This window comes from Mugil cephalus, chromosome 9 (assembly GCF_022458985.1).
Source record: "Mugil cephalus isolate CIBA_MC_2020 chromosome 9, CIBA_Mcephalus_1.1, whole genome shotgun sequence".
NCBI lineage: Eukaryota > Metazoa > Chordata > Actinopteri > Mugiliformes > Mugilidae > Mugil > Mugil cephalus.
In genome coordinates, this window is record NC_061778.1 from 2,207,217 (window position 1) to 2,231,980 (window position 24,764).

Genomic DNA, 24,764 nt, shown 5'->3' on the forward strand with positions numbered 1-24,764 from the left:
GCTAATAGTAGCTCTTTCTAGCCTCACAACTAATAGTAGCTCTTTCTAGCCTCACAACTAATAGTAGCTCTTTCTAGCCTCGCAGCTAATAGTAGCTCTTTCTAGCTTTCCAGCTAATAGTAGCTCTTTCTAGCCTCACAGCTAATAGTAGCTCTTTCTAGCCTCACAGCTAATAGTAGCTCTTTCTAGCCGCACAGCTAATAGTAGCTTTTTCTAGCTTCACAGCTAATAGTGTTTCTCTTAGCTTCCCAGCTAACAGTAGCTCTTCCTAGCCTTCCAAGCTTCCTAACTAACAGTAGTTCTCCTAGCTTCCCAGCTAACAATAGCTCTCCTTAGCTTCCCAGCTAACGATAGCTCTCCTTAGCTTCCCAGCTAATAGTAGCTCTTCCTGTTTCCCTTTTTGAATGACGAACACAGACTTCTGCCCCCTGCTGGTATAAAGAGTTATTTCGTCTCAGATGCACGGCATATTTCCCAGCTGTGCATTGGTTGTCGTCTTTGTGAGTCGACCTTCGTTGCCGATGGTTCTTTGACGTCGCTGTCGTATGTTTGTTTGTAAGTTAACATAAAACTGTATTTTTCGATTCAAGTCAAAGTTCGTAGAAACCAGACATGTGTGAGCACCAGGGATCAGTATTTGTTTTATCAAATATTAGTTTGGTACACACCCTGGAACGACGGGGAATTTAAGTGTAACACACTGAGCTCAGGGAAATGACTCCTGAAATAATCATCGAGTTAATCAGTAAGGAAAATAATGTGTGGCTGGAGTCGTAGCCTGGATCACATGGTGGTGGATGATTGTCAATCTGGGTCAGTGAGTCACTTTCATTTCTCTCCCCGAGCTGGAGGGAGGAGGACTGTGTCTGGATATCTGCAAATACCGACGTCATGATATCATTTTCATAAATTCCAAATAATAAAAGGCAAAACAGCAAACAGTCTCCATTTGTTCTGCTACATATCTCCTTGTAACCTTCTCCTCATCCTCTTCCTTCGTTACTCAGCTTTTTCTTTTCTCCCTCACTGCTGCCCTTCAGTCTATCTAACCAGTGAAGTGGCTTTAATACTATTATCTATAAATACTCCCTCATCTCTCTCTTTCTCTCGCTGTCAAACAGAGGAAGTCTTATTCTTGCCAGTATTTTTGCCAGAGGGATCCTCTCGTTGGCTATCTCTTCCTCCCGTTTCTTTTTTAAAAGCATTAAGGAACATTTCCAAACCAGATATACGCACGAGCCAAATGTAGCTAACATTTAAACTCTAAATAAGCTGTCATCTCGTCTCATCCATCTCGTCTCATCTATTTCCTCCTCATCTTGTCCTTTCCTCGGGGGGAAATGTTTCACGCCGTGTTCTCACCTCTGTCCTAACAGAGAAATGGGAACAACACCCTCCAAAATTTTAAATAAGGCCGGTCAAGTGAGTCCACGTGCACTCACTCGCTCACACTAAACATTCTTATAAACTCTAATTTGACCGAATCAATTATATATATAAACCGTATTATTGATGACTGAAGCAGATATTAGTCCAACACGTTTTCTTGTGTGCGTCTCCGCTTGCAGCTTGTCAGCATTCATCAGACGTCGGCATGCTCGGCAGGAATAATTAGGCTCGCAGCCATAAAACACAATGACGCTCATATTCGTCTGCCAAGTACATTACACGCACAGCTATTCTGAATGTTTCACCTCGCAGATAAGACCAACGTTCGGTCAGGAGGGGAAAGAAAACTGGTTCAAGTCAGCAACATGTTGGATTTTTCAGGCTCATCTTCATGTTGTTTTGGCCGTTGATACTCGAACAGACAAATCTAATTTGAAAGTTAAGTGTCCTGATCAGCTCCAGTAACTATACTAGTGATAGTAGCCGTAGCCTCCTAGCTAGCAGTTACACTACCTTCTTAGCTTCCTAAAAGCATCTCTTCCCAAATGCATAGCATCTCTAGCTAACAGTAGCTCTTACAAACGCCCTAGCCTCCTAGCTAGCAGTTACATTACCTTCTTAGCTTCCTAATAGTAGTTCTTCCCAAATTTCTAGCATCCCAGCTAATAGTAACTCTTATGAACGTCCTAGACTCCTAGCTAGCAGACACGCTACACATGCTACCTAGCTTCTTAGCTTCATAGTAGTAGCTCTTCCTAAATTCCTAACAATCCAGCTAAAAGTAGGTTTTCCTTGCCTCCATATAGTAGGTCTTTCCAAATTCTTAGCATCACAGCTAATAGTAGCTCTTTACAACCCCCGTAGCCTCCTAGCTAACAGTTACACTACCTAGCTTTTTAGCTTCCATATAGTAGGCCTTCCCAAATTCCTACCATTCCAGCTAATACTAGCTCTTTACAAACCTCCTAGCTAGCAGTTACACCACCAAGTTTCTTAGCTTCCATATAGTAGCTCTTCCTAAATTCCTAGCATCACAGCAAATAGTAGCTCTTACAAACATCCTAGACTCCTAGCTAGTAGGTGCACTACCTAGCTTTTTAGCTTTCTATTAATAGCTCTTCCTAAATTCTTGACAACCCAGCTAATAATAGGTTTCCCTAGCTTCTTAGCTTCCATATAGTTGCTCTTCCCAAATTCCTAGCATCCCAGCTAATAGTAGCTCTTTTCAGCTTAGTTTTTCCTAGCTTCCTAGTTTCCCAGATAATTTTATTTTACAAATTAAAAAAAAAAAGTAAATAAATAAAAACTACTCATACAAATGCACAGACTGTGGCTGCAAATGCTTCATCATCTCAAGACGCCAGGAACCATTTCTGGTGTAGTTTGGTTCAGCCTCTGGGGAGTTCTCATGTCATTCATCTCTATATTGAATAACGGCTGCTTCCTGGAGACGTTTGGGACCAAACTAATATTTATTTTTAGACTGCGCAGCAGAATTTATAATGACCCACTAACAGGCTGGTTAAGGTGGTTAAGGACATGAAACCAGCCTGAAAGAGGAAACGCACAGGTGTCAAAGGCATTAACTATAATTTTAACAAAAGCAACTGCTATTCATACGTTTCACACAATATTAGTGAGAGTTGTGAACATAACACAACACTGAGACATGGAACTATACAGAAATTTGCACTTTTGTTTTTTAAAGAAATGTCTGGTCGTTAAATGGAAACATTTTCATAATAATAATAACAATGATAATAATAAATGCTATTTCGAAAGCTTCTCAGGGACATTTTTACAGAAACAAATAGAACAATGGATAAAAACCTAAATGGAAAATTACAATAAACATTCAAAACCGCAACGAACAAATAAGATAATGCATTTGACGTTGTTTATAGGTCTTTAATGATCCGCAAGGGAAATTACATGGTCACAGTAGCTCAGTTGCACATAAAAAAAAGACTCATAAAAACAGCTATTAAAAGGAAAACTGAAATAAGAGATTCAAATAAAATGAAAAACATAGTAAAATAAAATAAAAAGATGAAAGAATATATATAATATACATAAAAATGATGGTAAAGTGCATTAACATGAATAACTTTGAGTTATCTGTTATGGCTGGATGGAGAAACACTGAGACATAGATCATTTATAGGTTAATGTGTTATTTCGTGACTGGACCGGCCCCTTGTGATCAGACTGGACTCCCCCCGATCTAAAATCAGCTGTTATCCATTCAGTGTATCCGGGTAGATCAGCCTCTAAAATGTCTCACCTGCAGCTCAGAGGGTGGATGTACATGTGTGATTAACGAAGGCTAAACACCGTCCAGCTGTCACTCTGGATCGACCCACAACACGCACACACACACACACACACACACACACACACACACACACACACACACAGACACACACACACACACACACACACAGGTGGCGCTGTGTCGCACCGGCTTGTCGTGATGAGAGTTTAGGCCTTAATAAGACATAATCTAGACCTGCGTGTGCACGGTCCGTCTGTTTGTTGGCATCGCTCTGTGTTTTCTCGCAGTCAGGTGTGATTGTGTGAACAGCTGCAGACGCACACACTCCCCTCCTGTCCTCCTCGGTTTATTTGCACAAACAAATGGCTTCCCCCTTCACTTGTAGGACGGGCCCCATTTGCTTGTTTGTGTGTGATGGCATGTGTGGAGGGGATCCCATCTGCTAAAAAGATGGAGGAGACGTACGGGGGAGGAAAGAAAAGAAAACTGAATGTATTTGAACTTTTGTTTAAAAGTTGTCGTATTTGAAGTTGCCAAAGTGTGTGGATGGGGTTGATGCTCAGTTGCTAAGATGCAACTTATGTTAAAACCAAATTAAATGCAACACTTTGATTATTTTACTTTTGTCACAGAAGGTCTTTTTGTCCTGGTCAACTCCAGTAACTATACCAGCGGTAGCTATGAAGCTAAAAGGTTATTTAAAGGTTTAATGAAGAATAACAAACCTAGCCTCCTAGCTAGCAGTTACACTACCTAGCTACTTAGCTTCCTAAAAGTAGCTCTTCCCAAATTCCTAGCATCCCAGCTAATAGTAGCCCTTCCAAACATCCTAGCCTCCTAGCTATTAGTTATGGTACTTAGGTTCTTACCTTCATAATAGTAGCTCCTGCTAAATTCCTAGCATCCCAGCTAATAGTAACTCTTCAGCCAAATTTTGAAAAATGTTTTCCATCTTTTCCTGTCATTTTTCCAAGAGGTATTCAACTGTTTCCAAGGATTTTAAGTATAATTAGTGGAGAAAGTTATAATGAACAAGCCTGAGCCGTGCATTAATAGGAGTGGATTGACTATCTTGACACAAATCCATTCAAAGTTTGTTCTTTGAATTAGCCACAGTGAGTTAGTTAGACGGAGTCCAGTCACACTCAACTTCAAACCTGCTCTTCTTTAACTGGGACAATGCACATTAATCAACGCTGGTGCATTAGGCATCAGGGTAAATGCGCTGAACTAAGCACAAATGCTAAATTTCAGTCGTAGCCCCAAGGCAGGTACACAACACACACACACACACAGGAGACTTTAACTACTACTACAAATCATACAATAGACAATTACAAAACCAGACAAAAACAAAACACACAATATTACAACAAAACATTCTGACCCACAACTACAAAAAGATCAAAAGACCCAGAACCCAGAGAACAGACATCGGATTAAGCCCAGTATTTAGACGATTACAACCACCTCTCGTTCTTGGTCCTTTATTGGGGCAAGAACATTTAAAACGACTCATGCCAAGATTTATTCCTGCTCCTTTTTTTTATGAGCAGTTGGAGTGAGTGAAAGGGTTTTGATTGTCGCTGATTAGCCGCTGCAGGATTTACGATGTGCGCTATAACCGCCGACTCTGCTTCTGTGCAGGCTGCAGATCCGTCCACCCGCCTTTCATTTCAGCGAGAGCAGCGACTCGGACACAACGTTAGCAGGTAAGACGCCTACAGCACAACTTAGATTTAGATTTTGATTTAGATTTAGATCCATAAGACGTTAAAAACCAACAAAAAAAGCATATAAATAAAAATAGTTGCTATTTAGTATATTTATTTATTTCTTGTGCAGTGATCTTAGTCGTCGTCTCACTAGTTGTGGTTCACTGAGTGTTTCACGTTATCTTAGTCAGCTGTAATGGGATTCTGCATTTTGTAGCCTCCCAGCATGCACCACGGCGTCCATTATTTATGGCGTTATTGGGGGTGGAGTCAGACAGCTGCTGGTTCATGGATGGAGGCTGATGAGTACACCTGTGTATAATGTATGTGCATATGTGGGTGGGGGTGGGGTGGAGTCACTGGGCTCATGAGAACAGGGGCTCGCTCATGCATTTTTAATTTACTGCTTGGTGGTGAGCTCTGCGGGCCGCTGAGTGAGTTTGAAATATTCATGCATGATGAGTGTTTATTATCTACAAGAATGGAAGATTCAGATCTGGTTGAAAGAGGCAAAATTATAACCATGTTATAGTTTTTATCACCGGCTACGTTTATGTGCAGAATACGACGAGGAAAAGTAGAAAAATAGGATGAAGGAGGAGGCAGAGAAGAAGGAGGAAGAGAAGACATTCTTCAACTTTACCTCTAACCTTAAATTGATTTAGTAGAAGAAGACGGCCAAGATGTCTCCTTGTCTCTTCCTAGCCTCCCAGCTAATCGTAGCATTTCCTAGCTCCTGAGCAAGTAGTAACATTTCCTAGCTAATAGTAGCATTTAATAGCCTCCCAGCTAATAGTTGCACTTCCTAATTAAATAGTAGCCCCCATTACTTACTACCTCCAGCTAATATTGCATTTCCTACCTCCCAAGCAATGTTGCATTTCTAGCCTCCCAGCAATGTGCATTCAATTTACTAGCCTCCCAGCTAATAGTTGCACTTCCTAATTAATAGTAGCATTTCCTATCCTTCCAGCTAATAGTTGTATTTCTTAGCCTCCCAGCTAATAGTTGCACTTCCTAGTTAATAGTAACATTTCCTAGCCTCCCAGCTAATAGTTGCATTTCCTAGCCTCCCAGCTAATAGTTGGACTTCCTAGTTAATAGTAGCATTTCCTAGCCTCCAAGCTAATAACTGCATTTCCTAGCCTCCCAGCTAATAGTTGCATTTGCTAGCCTTCCAGCTAATAGTTGCCCTTTCTAGCTAATAGTAGTGTTTCCTAGGCTCTAGTAGCACTTCCTTGTATCCTGGCTAATAGTAGCTCTTCCTAGCCTCCCAGCTAATAGTTACACTTCCTAGCTAATAGTAGCGTTTCCTAGGCTCTAGTAGCATTTCTAAGCCTCCAGGCTAATAGTAGCACTTCCTTGTATCCTGGCTAATAGTAGCTCTTCCTAGCCTCTAGTAGCATTTATAAGCCTCCCAGCTAACAGTAGCTCTTCCTAGCCTCCCAGGTAATAGTAGCATTTTTTTGTCACTGTTGAATGAATGAATTTCTTGACCTTTGATGTTTTGTATGGACTTTTTTCCGGTGCATATTTACGATGAACCGTCGGAGGACCTGGTATCATTTTCACTGCTAAAACATTGCTCTGTTCTGTCGTACTTTGCCGTGTGCGATTCATCCCTTTGGGACAGGTGTGTCACAGCTTACAGGTGTGTGTAATATGAGGCAGATGGATTATGTGTGTGTGTTTTCTCAGGGCTGAGCTCACTGCAGCCTTTAAGGAATCACATTACAAGCTTCTCCGGTGACGTAACCAAATGTGTTTTTGGCCCCTTTTTATGTCCCAATCTATAAAATAATAAGAAACCTCTACTGATAATTAATTTTTAACCATTAACAGTTCAGTAAAAGAGAGTTTAAGAAAGTTTAAGAGAGCAGCAAAAATATCAAGTGTAAAAAATGTGACTATTCAGGGTTTATACAGATGATTGTCAAATTTTGCACATGGAATCGTACATAGTTCATAGTAAACAGTAAGTAAGTGTTAAACTTTTTTAAGCACTTACAACTACAGTTAATTGTTTTAACAGTGAAACAAGAAATGTGATGGAAGGAAGAAGGTGGGCAATGGGAAGTGCATGAATTCCTCTGGACTGTTGCTGTAGTGATGTGACAAAAGGTCACACAGACCCTCTCGTTTTATGTGTTTATCTTTCACAAATATTTCCACAACAACATGATGATCTATAATAAATAAACTGTAAACCAGCTGATCAGCTGATTCAGGAGATGCTATGTCTGTATGAGAGTTTTGTAGCTCCTCCTAGCCTTACAGCTAATAGTAGCACTCCTTAGCTTCCTAGTCTTACAGCTAATGGTAACGCTCTTTCTAACTTGCTAGCTAATGGTAGCTCTTCCTAGTTTCCCAGCATCTTAGCTAATCTTGGCCTCCTGGCTAATAGTAGCTCTAGCTTACTGACCTCTCAGATAATAATAACTCTTCCTAGCCAACCAACTAATAGTAGATCTTCCTAGCTTTGTAGCATCATGGCTATTAGTAGCCCTTGCTCCCCAGCCTTTCCTAGCTTCCCTGCCTCCCAGCTAATAGTAGCTCATCGTAGCTTCCTAGCACTAGTTAATGGTAAGTCTTCTTAGCATCTCAGTCAAGAGTAGCTACCTAATAGTAGCTCTTCTTAGCCTCCCAGCTAAACGTAGCTCTTCTTAGCCTCCCAGCTAACAGTAAAACTAGAAACAAGAAACATGCCGTTAGCAGGTTGAATGAAGGATGGAGGGAGACGGTGTGAAGAAGTGTGAGAGAGGTAAATTGAGAGTGAAATGGTTTTGTGTGAATTCCTCTGGACTTTGTTGCTGCTCGCCTTTCTTTTCTGTTTCATCCTTTATTTGCCTCTGACACTTGCCCCTTCCCCCCCGTAACAGTGTCTCTCTCTCTTTCTTCTAGTTTTCTGTTCTTTCAGTGGGTCTCTCGCCCCCTTTGCTCATCGTACTTTACTTTCCCTTTTCTTTGTCTTTCTTTTTTTGTGCTCTTTTGTCTTGATCCTCTTTTCACAGTCGCTCTCTGTTCAATCGGTCGGACCAGACTCATTCCTTTATTCTTCTTCTTCACTGTCAGGACTTTTTTTTTTTTTACATCTTAAAGTGTTTTCTTCCCTTCTACACACTTACATTCACATGATAAATGGGTGTAAACAGAAAACTTTACCAACAGAAAGTTAACTGGAGTGAGGCCTGATGATGTGAGGGTTTGTTCGGCCTTTACTTTGTTTCTTGTTTGTCATTTTCAATTTTCATTACCTGACAAAGAGGCTGTATTTGGAGCTTTTGAGGTCTTGATCAGGAGAGTGAAGATTAGAGACATCAAAAAGACAAACATTCAGCACCTGAGAGGAAATAATTCTTCATCCCAGGAGGTGGCAGTAGACTAGATTCATCAATGACAATGGAAAATAGGTAGAGCTACTATTAGCTGAGAGGCTAGGAAGCTAGAGCCACTATTAACCAGGAGTCTAGGAAGCTACAAAGAACTACTATTGTCTTGGACGCTAGTAAGAGCTGCGATTAGCTGGGAGGCTAGGAAGAGCTACTGTTATCTGAGAAGGTAGGAAGAGCTGCTATTAACCAGGAGGCTATGAAGCTAGGAAGAGCTGCTATTAGCTGGGAGGCTAGGAAGAGCTAGTATTAGCTGGAAGGCTAGGAAGAGCTACTATTAGCTTGGAGGCTAGGAAGGGCTACTATTAGTTGGGAGGCTAGGAAGAGCTACTATGATTAGCTAGGAGGCTAGGAAGAGCTACTATTAGCTGAGAGGCTAGGAAGGGCTAGTATTAGCTGGGAGGCTAGTAAGAGCTAGTATTAGCTGGGAGGCTAGGAAGAGCTACTATTAGCTGAGAAGGTAGAAAGAACTATTGTTAACTAGGACGCGAGGAAGCTAGGAAGAGCTGCTATTAGCTTAGAGGCTAGGAAGAAGTAGTATTAGCTGGGAGGCTACAAAAAGCTACTGTTAGCTAAGACTGTAAGCTAGACTGGAATGAGCTACTATTAGCTGGGAAGCTAGGAAGGGCTACTATGGTTAGCCGGGAGGCTAGGAAGTGTCACTCTTATTAACTTGGAGGATAGAAAGAGCTACTATTAGCTGGAAGGCTAGGAAGGGCTAGTATTAGCTGGGAGGCTAGGAAGAGCTATCATTAGCTTATAAGACACTTAAAATGCAATAAACCTATAAAACAGAGTAAATGCATAAATTCAAAATATAAAATAAATTTAAATATTTATAATTAACCATCAATGGTCATTTAAAGTGTAAATAGTTTATTAATACACTATTTCTACTATACTGTTTATCCACTAATGCTGTGACCTGTCTTGTAAAAGATGTAGTTGTAGTTAAATGGTTTATTATTTCGTCTCCTTCCTCTGACGTTTCCAGCTCAGATTTTTATTGTTATGTAAATTTAATCAGTTCTGTTCTGACTGTTCAGCTGCTGATTCACACCTTTTGATTTATGAGTCGCTGAAACTCGGTGGATAAACGATGAATGATCCTCAAATTCAAGACAAATACGTACAAATGGCTTTGTGTTCATGGTAAACTCTTATTGTTTTTATAGTGTAGTGTCTCTTTTTATGTTCAGGAATCAAATATTTTTTGATAAAATGTTTAGTTTCCTGTAAAACCAATCAGCTCTGGGTCAGACAGTCGGTTACTCACAGGCCTCCAGTGAATTATGTTTTACAGGAACAGGGACGTGATTTGTTCCGTTTCCGTCTAAAGTTTATTATCTGGCATTAATCACTGCACGCCGAGTTGATTGAGACGTTACTGGAGAGTTTTAAAAGGTAAAGACGAGTTTGTTCTTGGATGATAATAACATCTTTGGGTTGAATCTTGAGTCTGTGATTCTACTTTTTCTACTGTTGATTAGTGCAGCCTTTTAATATTCAACGTTGTAATTCTATCCTGAGGTTGGATTTACATATTTCATTTATTTTTTCATTTAAGTTGCAGTATTTATATATTGAAGTATTTGTAGTTCATGTCCATAGTAGTTTTGTAGGCTGCCTCCTTCTTCCTCTTCTTCTCCATCTTCTTTGTCTTCTGCATTCTTCTTTGTGTCTTTTTCTTCTTCTTCTGCTTCTTTTTTTGTTTGTGTCTTTTTCTTCTTCTTCTGCTTCTTTTTTTTGTTTGTGTCTTTCTTCATTTGAGTCTTCTTTGTTTGGGTGTTATTCTTCTTTTTTCTTCTTATTTGTTTGAGTCTTCGTCTTTATCATTTGGATCTTTTTTTGCCTTTTTCTTCTTCGTCTTCGTTTTTTCCCTCCTCCTCATCTCCCTCCCTCATTGTCTTCTCATCCTCCTCCTCCTCCTCCTCCACATGTCCTTCTTCACCATTCTTTGCCAGATTCTCTTTTCGTTTACATTATTAATCAGCTGAACAGCAGCTCCAGATATTAACGAGCTGGACCGTCGGTTTGGATTCTCTCCGGTTTAATAAACGAAGAGGAAACGACTCTGAGGAATTAAATTAAACCAGCTGAGAGGGGGAAGAAGGGAGCGGGGGGTGATTTCCAGAGAGTAACAGAAATCACTTATTTCAAGCATAAAATGTCAAAATAAAAGTGGGCGCCATGTGACGTGTTTGGCCCCGGAGACTTTTACCCGAACTGAACCTGAACTGGAGGAGGAGGAGGTGACGCTGGTTCAGTCTGACAGCGAGTACAGTTTGTTCATTCGACCGGAGGGGACGAGTCCTCCATCACAGGCCACGTCTACGCCCACTACACCTCAAAAAACAAAGAAAGAAAGAAAGAAATTTAGTCTCTTTCGTCTCTGGACTCTGTTCCTCTAATAATCAACGGACTGGACGAGGGAAGGAGATAAAACTTATCCTCCTTTCTTTCACCTTCTTCTCCTTTTCATCCTCTTATTTTCCTCCTTCATTTTCTTCATCTTTGTCTCTCCTTCCCTCCCTCTCATCCTCCTTCTCCTTTCAATCTATTTCCAGTAGATGTGATGCTCCTCATCATCATCAAAGATTAGAGAGTCTCCATGGAAACGGGTCATCTCTGATCAGTTTGGTGGAAGTTCACGTGAACTAGTCTCTAAAGTTAGATTCTGTCTGCAACCCACGAAAAACTGGCCTCATAACTTAATGAAAACCAGGCCACACACACACACACACACTTCTTTGGAGTCTGATCAGTCTGGTCGGAGGGCGGAGCCACGCTATTGATGCCCCGCCCACACTCCCTACAGACTGACTCCAGTTTTTGTTTAATTAATCCTACGTTCTGCTCTACCTCCACCAGTTACAAGGAAATTTTGAATTATAAATTGAATTTACAATTAAAATTTTGGTTTTACAACTCTTTACAGAGCTGTTGGCATGGCAACTGGTTGTCGTTATATCAAATGAATGAACTAAAACAAAACAAAAAAAAAAATTACACTTGAACATTCATCAGCATTGTATTAACTATCTAAGATGACTGAAACCATCCCTTTTTAACATTTACTTAAATTTCTTTAGTTTGGCCCAAGTCCCACCCACTAACAGAGAGGGGGTGGAGCTTATGACCTATATTGCAGCCGTCCACCAGGGGGAGCTCTACTTGTTTTAGTTTCACTTTACAGGGGAAGTTCCTTCATCCATCTTTATACTGTCTATGTGTGAAACCCACAGATCGATATCATTCCCTGGGATCGATATCATCCCAGAAATATCAGTTAACCAGCTCCCGTGTGAAACATGTCTGGTGGGAAATTTGTTTTCATTGGAAAAATCCACCACCTCTGTGTTGGTGGTTGACATTTAAATAGAAATAACCTTTTTATTTGGAGGCTGTGGTTTGTGGAACTTTTGAATTGTAGCTTGTTCCAAAATATGTAGCATCTCCTCAAATTAATACAATAAAACTTAAATAATAAATTATTACAGGAAGAAATTAAAGAATATTTTAAAAATCTCTTGTTGATCATGTCATCTTCACTCTAAAGACAGCGTGAGGTGAGGAGAGCGTGACTCAAGCTTTGAGTAAAGACAGTGAAAACGTCTGGAGTGTAATCTGATCCGACTGCAAGGAGCGACCCTGAAAACACAAAGGATTATGGGATAAAATAAGAGAGGCTTTGATATCTGATAAGGGATTTGAGCTCCATCTTCAGTTTAGGCGACGCTCCTTCGGGCGAGGCACAGATCAACTTCACTGCCAAGGAGTTTGGAGACGAAAATAAAAATAAAATGTTTCTCGTTAACTAAAAACTTATAAAAAGATGTAACTTTAGACATTTAGACATTTTTTTGACATTTCAAGGTTCATTTCAATCCATGCAGGTGAAATTATTTGTACAGATAGAGCTAAGGGGGCTAAGCTAATGAAAAACTCTGGAAACCAAATGAAGCACCCAAATCTAAGTTGATTTTCAGTCTGGTTACTACCGTTAGCATCAGTTAGCATTGTGGTATCGGTGCTTCAGGGTATTAGGCGACGTGTGTTTGACAAATTGTCTTACGAAAGTTTCAGTCGCCGTTGTTAAAAGTGAAGCAGGAAGTCGAAACAAAAATTAAAAATTAAAAAACACAAAAAGACACAGCGCCACCTAGTGTTTGGGTGGTGGTGTTGTTACAGAACAAGCCAGACTGACGATATATATTATCAGGGCTGCGCAATTAATCAAATTTTAATCGTGATCACGATTTTGGATGCTGCGATTAAATTAATCTGCGATATTTACGTTTAAAATGCTCTGTCGTATATCTAATCAACCACCAGGGGGCGAACAAGAACACGTTATATGCCAAGAATGCAGCAGAGAAACGCAACTAATCTGTTCAATCATCTAAAAAAAAAAATCAAAGTACGAGGAATCCATCAGCAACCGCTTTATTTTTCATTATTAAGCATTTATTCTAATTTAAAGTTTCATTTTACACTGAAAAGAGTTTGAATATTGTTTGTTTGTAAGACGTGCATTAAAAATACAGATGTTTTCCATAACATGATGAATAATTGTGATTATCATTTTGGCCATAATCGTGCAGCGCTACATACAAGTATAAATAACTCTCACTGGCGTTGTCTACATTTCTAGGTGACGTCGTCTACTATTAAAGAGCCTTAAGAGTGGGTTTTGGTTGAGAAGAGGCTGAGTCAGCATCTTGTGAAAGAACGGAGACACGCCTTTGTGTAGAAACGCCCCCCCGCAAAGATCCAGTCTGTTATCTGGTCACGCACTCTCTGCCTCTTTCTTTTCTCTTCTTCCTTTACAGTGTTCTACCTTTATTTTTAATTTCTGTCTTTCCTGCTTCATTCATGCAGAAGAAAACCACCATCCCCCCTCTCCTCTCCTCTCCTGTCCTCTCCCTTCTTTCTCGTTCATCTTTTATTTTGTGTTTGGCCACGTCCTCCTCTACAAAATCACCATCTGTCTCTCTCTCTCTGCCACACAAACACAAACACAAACACAAACACACTGATTGCCACCTGACAAAAGACTCTCTGGGTTTGTGTTGCTCTGCTCAGAAGTGATTGATGATTAATGGAAAAGTGTGTTGATCCCAAACGATGGAGAAAACTCTCACAAAACAGAGGAGATGTGTGCGACTCTCTCTGGGTTTAAACTTCAAAACACACAAATTACACCGGGTGTGGTTCACATCCAGTGAGTGTGTGTCGGTGTATTTTTGAACTTGAGGTTCGTATCCAGGAGGAGTTTGTGTCCGAGCTCACACTCAAAGTCAGCTCATCTGTAAAATATGTTAAAATATACATTTGAAGTCTGGGGCCTCGGGGGGTGGATGATGGTGGTGGTGATGGGGGGGGGGGGTCTCGTCTCATTACCATGACGACGTGCTGCAGACAGATGAGACAAAATGCGACTGACACTCCTCCCGTGCCTCTGCTGCTTCTTTGTGTCGAACCTTCCAGCCTCTCAGTTTATTTTCTGCAGAAAATCAGATGTTTTCTGACACACACCGGTTTGTCGTGGGTTCGCGTCCCGCTGGGCCGAGTGTGTGTTGTAACAGCAGGTGCTCTCTTTGGTCTCCCCATGCCCAGAGACGCTGAGCTCTCCTGGGCTACGACTGGGGCGGATCCCCCCCCACCACCACCACCACCCCTCGCCGCTACGTCTGCAAGCTCAGCTAAATGTTTTACAGCTTTCTGCTGAACACTCTGGTTGATTCCTGTGTTTAAATTACATGTCAAATAACCACAAATAAGATGTGACATCTAACCTCTGCAGTACGATCAACTATCCAGACTTAATTAAGGAGGAGCTACTATTAGCTGGGAGGCTAGGAGGAGCTACTAATAACTGGGAGGCTAGGCCGAGCTACTATTAGCTGGGAGGCTAGGAGGAACTACTATCAGCTGGGAGGCTAGGAGGAGCTACTATTAGCTGGGAGGCTAGGAGGAGCTACTATTAGCTGGGAGGCCAAGAGGAGCTACTAATAGCTGGGAGGCTAGGAGGAGCTACTAATAGCTGGGAGGCTAGGAGGAGCTACTAATAGCTGGGAGGCTAGGAGGAGCTACTATCAGCTGGGAGGCTAGGAGGAGCTACTAATAACTGGGAGGCTAGGCCGAGCTACTATTAGCTGGGAGGCTAGGAGGAGCTACTATCCGCTGGGAGGCTAGGAGCAGCTACTAATAGCTGGGAGGCTAGGCTGCGCTACTATTAGCTAGGAGATTAGGAGGAGATACTTTTAACTGGGAGGCTAGGCTAGGAGAAGCTACTATTAGCTGAGAAACTAGGATGGTAGGAAAAGCTACTGTTAGTTGGGAGGTTAGGTTAGGGAGCTGGGGAGAGATACTATTAGCTGGAAGACAAGAACTGCCTATAGTTAGCTGAGAGGCTAAGAAGAGCTACAATTAGCTGGGAAGCTAGGAAGAGCTACTATAAGCTGGGAGGCTAGGAAGAGCTACTGCTAGCTAGGAAGCTAGGAGGAGCTACTATTAGTTGGGAGGCTAGGAAGAGCTACTACTAGCTGAGAGGCTAGGAAGGGTTACCGTTGACTAGTGCTCGGAAGCTACAAAGCGCTACTATTATCTGGAAGGCTGGGAAGCTAGGAAGAGCTACTATTAGCGTGGAGACTAGGAAGAGCTACTATTAGCGTGGAGACTAGGAAGGTAAAAAGAGCTACTGTTAGCTGGGAGGTTAGGTTAGGGAGCTAGGAAGAGCTACTATTACCTGAGAGGCTAAGAAGAGCTACTACTAGCTGGGAGGCTAGGAGGAGCTACGATTAGCTGGGAGGCTAGGAAGCTAGGAAGCTCTACTACTATTTGCTGGGTGGCTAAGGAGCTGGCAAGAGCTACTATTAGCTGGCAGAATAGACAAGGCTACTATTAGCCGAGAGGCTAGGAAAAGCTGCTATTAGCTGTGAGGCTAGGAAAAGCTGCTATTAGCTGTGAGGCTAGGAAGAGGTGAGAGGAGACGGAGAAGCCCTCATTTAAAATGTATGGACCTGCACTAAACTGTGCGTCATTAATGCACGTGAAGCCGTCGTCTTCTTCTTCTTCTTCCAGTAAATGTGAGGCTGCAGAGGCTGATGTGACATTTCCAGGAAGTGCTGACCTGAACAGATTCACTCTCTGTGTGTTGAAAGTTTGTTTATTGATTTGAGAGCAGAGTTGTGAAACATTGATCCACGCAGCAGTGATGTGTTTTAAACTCTGGCGTTGAGCTGCTGTTGTGGAGAGTAAAGTGATGAGCGACTGCTTTGTGAAAGGGTTGGGTCAGCTTCAAATCCACCGTTGTATTGTCTTTCAGCTCTTTTCACATGTTTTTTGGATCTTAAAGCTTAGCTTAGCATCTGTTCTAGAGAGTCTTTGTTGAGTTCTTGTCTTCCAGACTCCGACCTCTAAATCAAGCATCAGATTAAACTCCCTGAAATAGTCCAAACACTGACGCTGCGTTTTGAGGTGCTGGTTGTTTTAATGAGCGTGAGCCTCTGTTTAACCCGTCATGAGGGCAGGCGATTTGTTTTCATTCAGCCAATCAGAGACGATCAAGGAAACAGTCACAGGTCTTATCAGGGTCTATTATGAGCGGAGTGGATTTAGGTTCTATGAAACAAGTGTCTGAATCAACTCTTATGTTCTAAAGCTCTAAATACGTGTTTACATTTGTTCAAAGTCAAGGAACCAGATATGGAAATTCAGAATTTCCAAGTATTTCAGTGAGTGGATTGAAAGGATTAGTGGAAGTTTAGCTCTAGCTTTTTATTTTGGTCTGACTTGCACCAGCGTTTAAGGTCCCGCAGTACTTTAAAAGTGGAGTTAGTTCAAGATGGCGGCGTCCAGAGACGCCACATTGAGCTTCAAAACCTTTAGGAAACATACGGAGCAGCTTTGGTTTTTTTGGTACATTTTTTGGTCCGTAGACGCCTCTTCAGTGAAATAAAAGGAGAAGTGAAAGGTTATGTTGAACACAGGTGCAGGTAGAGGATGTAGTGACTCATCTAATTGTCACGTATCAGACAGTGTCAGGGTTTGTTTGGTATCAGGTCTGAGCTGAAGCTGACGGCATCGTCTGAAATATGAGTCGTCTGCTGTCTACTCTGATTTGTCTGTGGCTTTTATTAAATTAGGGGGAAGTTTTCACGGGATTTCTTTTGTTCTGGGGCCGGATTTCTTTCTTTCTTTCTTTTTTTTTTTTAAACTTCTTGAGGCTTAAAACCTGCTCAGACAAGGTTTTAGAATTAAAGTCATTTAAAGAACGCAAACACGGTTTTATGTCTTTAGATTATAAGTTGAATTTTAGGGACATAATATTTTCTAGCACAGATTCAAATATTTAATCGCGATTAATCGAACTTTTCCCATATTTAAGGCCTGATTAGTGCACATTTGTTAATCTGTTTTAAATTCACCTTTAAGGACATTTTCCTACTTATTAATGCTCTTATCGATATATGTTGCTTTATGTCAGAGATAAAAAGATGAGTTTGTACATTTTCAGAGGTTTAAGTTTAATGTCTGTTGTTTTCTAGTAAAAGCTCGATTTGCGTTTCACATCTTTTATTTAATGTATAAACCGGAGCCATGATCAATTATGTATAATTAAGTATTTCAGACATATGTAATATATTTATTTATACTGTATAGTCTATATAGATTAAAATATTTAATTGTGATTAATTGCACGATTTCCATTGTTATTGTGCGATTAATGCTAATTAATCTAAATGTTAACATGTCAACATATGAGTCCTAAATCGATTAGAGTATTAATAAACAATACAATGTGAATTTATTAAATTTATTAAATGTGAATTAACTGTGGAACCATTAATCACGATTAAATATTTTGATCTATATGTTTAAAATTCACATTTTCTTCCTCTCGTACCAACAATAACCTGTTTGGAAGCTGCTTCATTTCAATGGAAACAAACATCAATGTGTGTCTGTGTGTGTGTGTTAAAGTACAACAGACAACAAAGACGCCGTCAAATTCTTCTGAACTGTGATTGTTTGTCAGTGGGACGGCTGCAAACACACACACACACACACACACACACACACACACACACCAATAAACACACACACACACACACACACCAGTAAACATAATAAACAGTTGTGTGTTTTAGTGTGTGTGTGTCAAGGAAAAGTTTTTAAGTTTTCCTCCTGCCAGTGGATGTGTGTGTTTTAGTGTTTTAGTATTTTAGTATGTGTGTGTGTGCGTGTGTGTGTGTGTGTGCGTGTGTGCGTGTGTGCGTGTGTGCGTGTGTGCGTGTGTGCGTGTGTGTGTGCTTACTGGATATTCCACTTCCTTTTGTGACTCACCTGGTGATGTCACCGCCTACAGGAAGCAGCACAGGTCAAAAAGGCTCCGTCTCTCACACAGACTCTGACTCAGTAGATTCAACATTGTGTTTTCTCTCAGAAACATTTTTGTTCTTGTGTTTTTGTGGATTTTCTTTAAGCCGTGAACATGTTCTGCTGAGGTAAGATCTACCAGCTGCTTAGAGAAGTTATGTTTTATTTACTTAATATAACTTAATATTTCGCTGATTATTGTCATCCTGGTCTATTTCTCTTCTCTTTATAACTCATTTCAGTTCAGGGGCCGGAGCCGAACCAGAGAGTTAACAGCCTGTAATTAAAACCTAAATAACAACTATTTCCTTTTGTTTTAGTGCAAAGAAGAACAAGTAAATTAGGAGAATGTTAATAAACTGTCCTTCAGAAAAAAACAGGTGAACTTTGAGCACGTTGTCGTCAGCGTTGTCGTCTTTCTTCTTCTTTTACTAAAACAGTTGATCACAAATTATTAATCAGTCATTTTCATTCATTCATTGAAAAGCTTCAGTCTCTGGATAATGAAACATGCATCGTTCATGTTGCATCGTGGGAAATGTAGGAACTTTTGTTTTTATGGAGCCTGAACCTGAAAAGTTCTTTTACCCGTCCTCCGCCTCCCTTTCCTTTCTCCTCCTTTTACTTCTTCCTCTTCTTCTTCTTCTTCTTCTTCTTTTTCCTCTCCTGCTTTTCTTACACCTCCTCCATTCTCCCTCCTCCTGTTTTTTCATCTTCTTCTTCTCCTCTTCCTCCTCTTTCTTCTTCTCCTGCACCTCCTCCATCCTGTCACCTCCTCCTCCTCCTTCATCTTCTTCGTCTTCCTCTTCTCCTATATTTCCTAACCCTTCTCCATCTTCTTCTTCTCTGCTCACTTCTTTCTCCTCCTCCTTTTTCTTTTTCATCATATTCTCCACCTCCTCCATCTCCTCTTTCTTCTTCTCCTACTTTTCCTACACCTCCTCCATCCTTGTCTCCTCCTCCTCCCCCTCCTCCATCTTCTTTGTCTTCTCCTACATTTCCTCACCCTCCTCCCCTTCTTCCTCCTCGTCCTCCTCATTCTTCTTCTTCTTCTCTGTTATTTCCAGCAGGTTTGTTGTTTTTGTCAATAAAGTGTTATTGATATTTTTTTTATCAGATCATTTTAACACATAAACAGTTTAATCAATATGATGCATCGTGTTTAACATTTATTCCTGAATCCCTGAACGAGCTCCTGGTGTCAAACATACGGCCCGTGGACCAAAAGCGGCCCAGCCGACGCTCTAATCTGGCCCACATGACAAAATTACATAGAAGACGAGGCAGTTTATCCCTAATTTTAGTTTTAGTAGTTTAGAGAACTGGACCCAGGACTACAGAACAGACAGCAATGTACCCAAAATTACACTTATTTTTCTTATTTCTTTTCTTTCTTTTTCTTTTTTTGAAGGATAATTTATTAAATGTGAACATTCTCCTGATTTACATGTTCGTCTTTGCACTAAAACAAATAGAAAACATCTGTTATTACTCATAAGTTACTGGTCCGGCCGACTGGAGATCAAACTGGGCCGAATGAGTTTGACGCCCACTGGTCTAGAAGGTCTGACCTCAGTTCATTTCATGGACGTCCTCACTCTTACCTAAACTTCCCAGCATGCAAAGCGCTGCAGGTTAAAGGTCGGATCAGTTTCCTGCCACAAACCGCTCCTCAGTTTATTTGTGACCAGACTAAAACCACTTCCTGTTGGTGCAGAGGCTGGTTCAGTCCTCAGGGATCGAATCTGTGCCGACAGAGAATAAAATCATCGTCCCAGAGCAGAGATTCCTGATTCACATACTGTAGATTCTTCAAAATATTTAGCAAATATTTTTTTTTTTTTGTGCATGGGTGTTGTGGTAGAACCAGTCATTGAAACGTCCCTGTGTGCGTCTGCTGGAGGTTATACTTACACAATAAAGTGTGTGTTAACGTTGGTTAAAGATGCATTTAGATCTGACTCAGCACACGGATCAAACCGACCAGCCAGCGACTCGGCAAATGGAAACTCTCCGTTGGTCTTTACTTGTTTTTGGACTTTTAAGTTTTTAGGCTTTGAGAAATAAAACGACACAAACAATAACTTAATTAAATTAATTCCAAAAATCATCGAAATTTTTTATCCACCTGTTTACAGACAATATTTAATCTCGATATGTGATTGTTATTTCTATGTGACTGTTTGAAAAGCCCCTATAGACACAAACAAACCGAAAGCTTTCAACAGGAAGTGCTTAATGTAAGATTAATAAGATTAGATTTAAATTAATTAATACAATTAAATGAATAAATAACAAAATATTAAAAAAAAAAATGAATCCAAGCTTCTACATTAGAGTCTAAAATATGAATTTGTCCCTTATTTAAGAGCTTAATACAATTTTTAACTAGTTTAATTATGAGTGAATATTAAATTTAAACTCCTCGTTTAGATTTAAGCTGTTAGTGGTAAAATTAATTGATTAGTCCAAATTAATCAATAACTAATAACTGATTTGTGCTTTAAGTGGGAGTAATTCTACTTGCTGCTTGTTTCATATTACTGTAAATTTGTGGATTTTTTTTTAGCTTTAATGATGTTTCTCTGAATCCTCTGTGTGTGGTTGACCCGTCGCTCACCCCGCCTCCTCCCCGATTGTGCGTCTTTGTGCAGGAGCGGCCGGCTGCAGCCTATCTGAAGATGTCTGATAATGGGGAGGTCGAGGACAAGCCCCCAGCTCCGCCCATGAGGAACACCAGCACCATGATTGGCTCCTGCAACAAGGACCCCGCCCCCCTCAACCACGGCTCCAAGCCCCTCCCACCGAACCCGGAGGACAAGAAGAAGAAAGATCGCTCGATTCGATTCATCCTGACCGGAGGAGGCGACAAGAGTGAGTATAGACCTCATAGGCGGATACAAAGATGGAGGAACTGCTCCTTTAAAGTGAAGCCAAAGCGAGCAGAGCTCCCCCTGGTGGCTGGAGGCTGCAGTACAGGACATAAGCTCCACCCCTTCCATGTCAGTGGGCGGGACTTGGGCCAAACTTAGGTGGAGGTAGAGCAGAGTGTGGTATTAATTAAACAAAAACACATGTGATTCTGGGGGAAGTGTGGGCGGGGCATTGATATCGTGGCTCCGCCCTCGTACCACACTGATCACACTCTCCAAAGTTGCATTATATTATATTAAGTACATAAAAGACTGAAACCACCCTTGAGAAAATATTTTATGTGTATTTTAGTGTTTTAGTCCCGCCCACTTACATTGAGGGGGTGGAGCTTATTGCCTATATACCGCAGGCTTCAGCCACCAGGGGGAGCTCTACTAGCTTCATCTTCACTTTAGAGCAGCAGTTCCATCTTTATTTAGAGTCCGTGTGTCAAATCCAGTGTCTTTTCAACATATCCTACTAAAAACTCTTCTCTAACGTAGACAAACGCATGATTGTGTTTTGAAACTCACTTATCAGACTCAAACAGCGTAGGAGTGTTTGTTCAACACGTCTATTGTTGTTCTGATGGAGTTGACCTTCGAATTGCTGCACACACACACACAGATAAAGATAAAGAGTGGAGTAAAAACAGCTCGGCTCTGTCTCACATCACATGGCTGGCCTAGTTTAGACAAAACCTGGAAACGCTCACGCAGTTTCTGCTGCGAACGTTCAGAGAGGAACTATCCTCCAGCCACAAGACGGTTTCTGTAAGAATCAGTGATTAACCTGCGGTTTAAAAAATAAAGACAGTTTATTAGTTTTTATTTTCTAGGAGGCGCTACAGAGAAGAATATATGGGATTTACCAGTTTTATAATTTTGCTTTTTGATATGAAAATAATATTGTACCCAGCCAGGCTAGCTGTTTCCCCTCATTTCCAGTCTTTGTGCTAAGCTATGCTAAGATGCTAAGATATGTGTTGCATTTTTTTTTTTGTTTGTGAACTAAAACAACTTTTAAAATATTTTAATTTTGTCCGAACTAAAAGTTGTATATTAGAGAGAGTCTGTCCAACTCAAATTTCACATTATATATGACGCTAGCTGCTATTTTTCCCAGCGTTTAGTCTAGATAACTAGCTAGCATAAGGCTAGCATAAGGCTAGGTTAACTTCAAACTTCATTCATTAGTAAAGTGGTGTTTTTGAGATCAAGGTTCACATTAATGATGGTATGACTTATTTTTCCTATATAAAATCTTAATAAATTAATTTATTCTCTGTTATTGATTAGATGTATCTAACATGGCGCCATGAAACATGTTCAACGAGCGCTCGTCGCCCCCTACCTGCTCCTGCTGGTTCTGCATTAAAATTATATTTTTTATTTATTTTTTTTAATTTTTCCCACAAACTGCAGTGAATCTCATTTTTTACATACACGTCCACACTCACAGATTACCCATGATGCCTTGCAGGAGGCTGGTGGTGATTGTTAGTCGTCCCGGGGGGAATCTGCTGGAGTCACGAATCCCTAGAGGATCACAGACATATGGCGTCTCCTTTGTCGTCTTTCTCTTTCTGTATTTAAAAATCTATTTTTCTTATTTTTCTCCTTGAACTTTTCTTTCTTTCTCCGCCTGCATTTCTACTTATTTTATTATATTTAAAGGTTTCTCTCAGGATCCTTTTCAGGAATTTTAATGAACCTCGTCCCCTTTGTTTCTGCTTTTCATGTGCTTTTAAAAAGATGATGCATTCAGGATTTTTTTGTTTTGTTTAATTTTTGAGTTGGCACAGGTCAGATCTCTTCTTTCTTTCTTCAGTCTTTTTACGTCCAATCAAGGAATATTTCTTTGTTCCTGATAAAAAAAAATAAAGTAAATTTAACAACTGGAATAAAATGAAATAAATGTTTTTTTTTTTTTTGTAGCGTACAAGAAGAAGGAGCGTCCGGAGATTTCTCTTCCGTCGGACTTTGAACACACCATCCATGTTGGCTTCGACGCTGTTACCGGGGAGTTTACTGTAAGTGTGTGTTTGCGGTGCATGTTTGTGCGTCTGCTGTGCCTCCACCGGGGTTTTAATTGCGCACCAAAGGACCCGTGTTCATCGCTGTGTGCATTCTTTGCAAATGAACCTTTTTAAATAATCACATCAGACAAAGACGCCTTGTTTCTCTGACTCACTTGATCCACCTGACCAAGCTTTTCACTCAGTTAAACCCCGTGTGTGTTTTCATTAAGCTGTGGGGCCGAAGCCTCGGACAATACTAAGCTTGTGGGGGCATTTCTGTCTTTTTGTGGGTTAAAGCAGGTTTTATTTTAGGGTTAAGGTTTAATCAGGATCCTAATAGATGTATGAAATGATGGTGTATTGCTGGGGGGGGGTGAGACCTGAATAGAGATGGAGTGATGAACTGACTCTGACAGATGAGTGGAAAGAGATGGAAAACGAGGAGATGTGACCCAGTTCAGACATGACAAGGCTCCGTTGTTGGTAGTTTCCCGTTTTGCCGACGGTCTAATTTACTCCGGCGTGGTCTCATGACCGATCGCAAATATCTTTTCACATTTCAAACAACTCTCAGCTCTGATCTGCTCTTAATTTAACCTGATGGAGAAAACAACACAGCAGCATGAGGAGCTATTTGTGTTGTTCACTAAAAGTAAAAATTTACTTTTTATAACCTGAGTTTTATGGTTAAAAGTCAAAACCCAGAAAAAAAAAAACTTCAGATGTGAACTAAGGAAAAATTATAAATAGTATATAAAATAGCTACATCTTAACTATAAATTAGATTTATTTGCTGATGCTTGATTTTATATTAAATACCTTATAATCCTGTGAAGTTGGGCGATATGCAACACAACAAGCACTTAATCACTTTTATAACTTTCCATCTGAAACTCCTGGTGTGTTTCTATGATCCATGTTCAGCTGAGAGAGAGTTTAGACTTTATTTGGGAAAGAAAAGGACAATTTACATCGATGAACAGTTCAGTACATGTAAACGTATCAGGTTGGATGCAGCTGTGAGCAGACACCAAAAAAAGAGCGCATTTAAAAAGAGCGACACATCATATGTGAGAAATGTGGTATTCATGCAAGGAGAGGAAGAGATAAAAAGTTGACATATGAGTGATATTATACCTGATCACATGTCAAGTCTTCAGGTGTCCGTTAAAGGACGGAGCTCAGGTAGGATGTTACACACCAAACTTCAAAGTTTGTTTTCATTGATTTTATTTTTGCCTTTCTCTTTTAGAATAGAATAGAATAGAATAGAAATTCACAAATTCATGTAGCCAAACACACACAGACATCAACATAACACACCAACAAAACCAACAAAACCAACAACATCAGCTTTGCAGAAAGAGGAGGAAACTGGAAATAGCCATTTTTTCTCCATGTCTATAGTCCAGCATGTTGCTGTGTGTTTGTTCATTAACGCACATCGTCCCTTTCAAATAAGTCAACTTTATTGGCAATTCTGACATCAGCAACGACACAGGTTTGAAATTACATTCCTCAAAGGCCTGAAGTGCATAAATAAAATATCGCCTGTGTTTACAAAGAATAACGTGACATAAAGTGGACAAACACATTAACACATAGAATGACACGTCTCAAAAGTATTTCGTTTTTATAGACTGACTGATACAAAGCTCATAATATTATTCTATGTGCTA

At 40.5% G+C, this 24,764-nt stretch overlaps 1 protein-coding gene across 4 annotated transcripts in view; it reads left to right on the plus strand.

Annotated features, from left to right (window-relative positions):
• Positions 1 to 24,764, plus strand: part of pak1 (p21 protein (Cdc42/Rac)-activated kinase 1) — a 43,046-nt gene that overhangs the window by 6,524 nt on the left and 11,758 nt on the right. For 2 of the 4 annotated variants that reach the window (XM_047593492.1, XM_047593495.1), the window contains exons 2-4: positions 5,312 to 5,376; positions 20,807 to 21,026; positions 23,003 to 23,097. In XM_047593492.1, the coding sequence (XP_047449448.1) occupies positions 20,834 to 21,026; positions 23,003 to 23,097 (288 nt within the window). In that variant the 5' untranslated portion in view covers positions 5,312 to 5,376; positions 20,807 to 20,833. Of the gene's footprint in view, positions 1 to 5,311; positions 5,377 to 18,142; positions 18,281 to 20,806; positions 21,027 to 23,002; positions 23,098 to 24,764 lie in introns of those variants that run through there. The other 2 variants (XM_047593494.1, XM_047593493.1) reach the window with 2 other exon arrangements.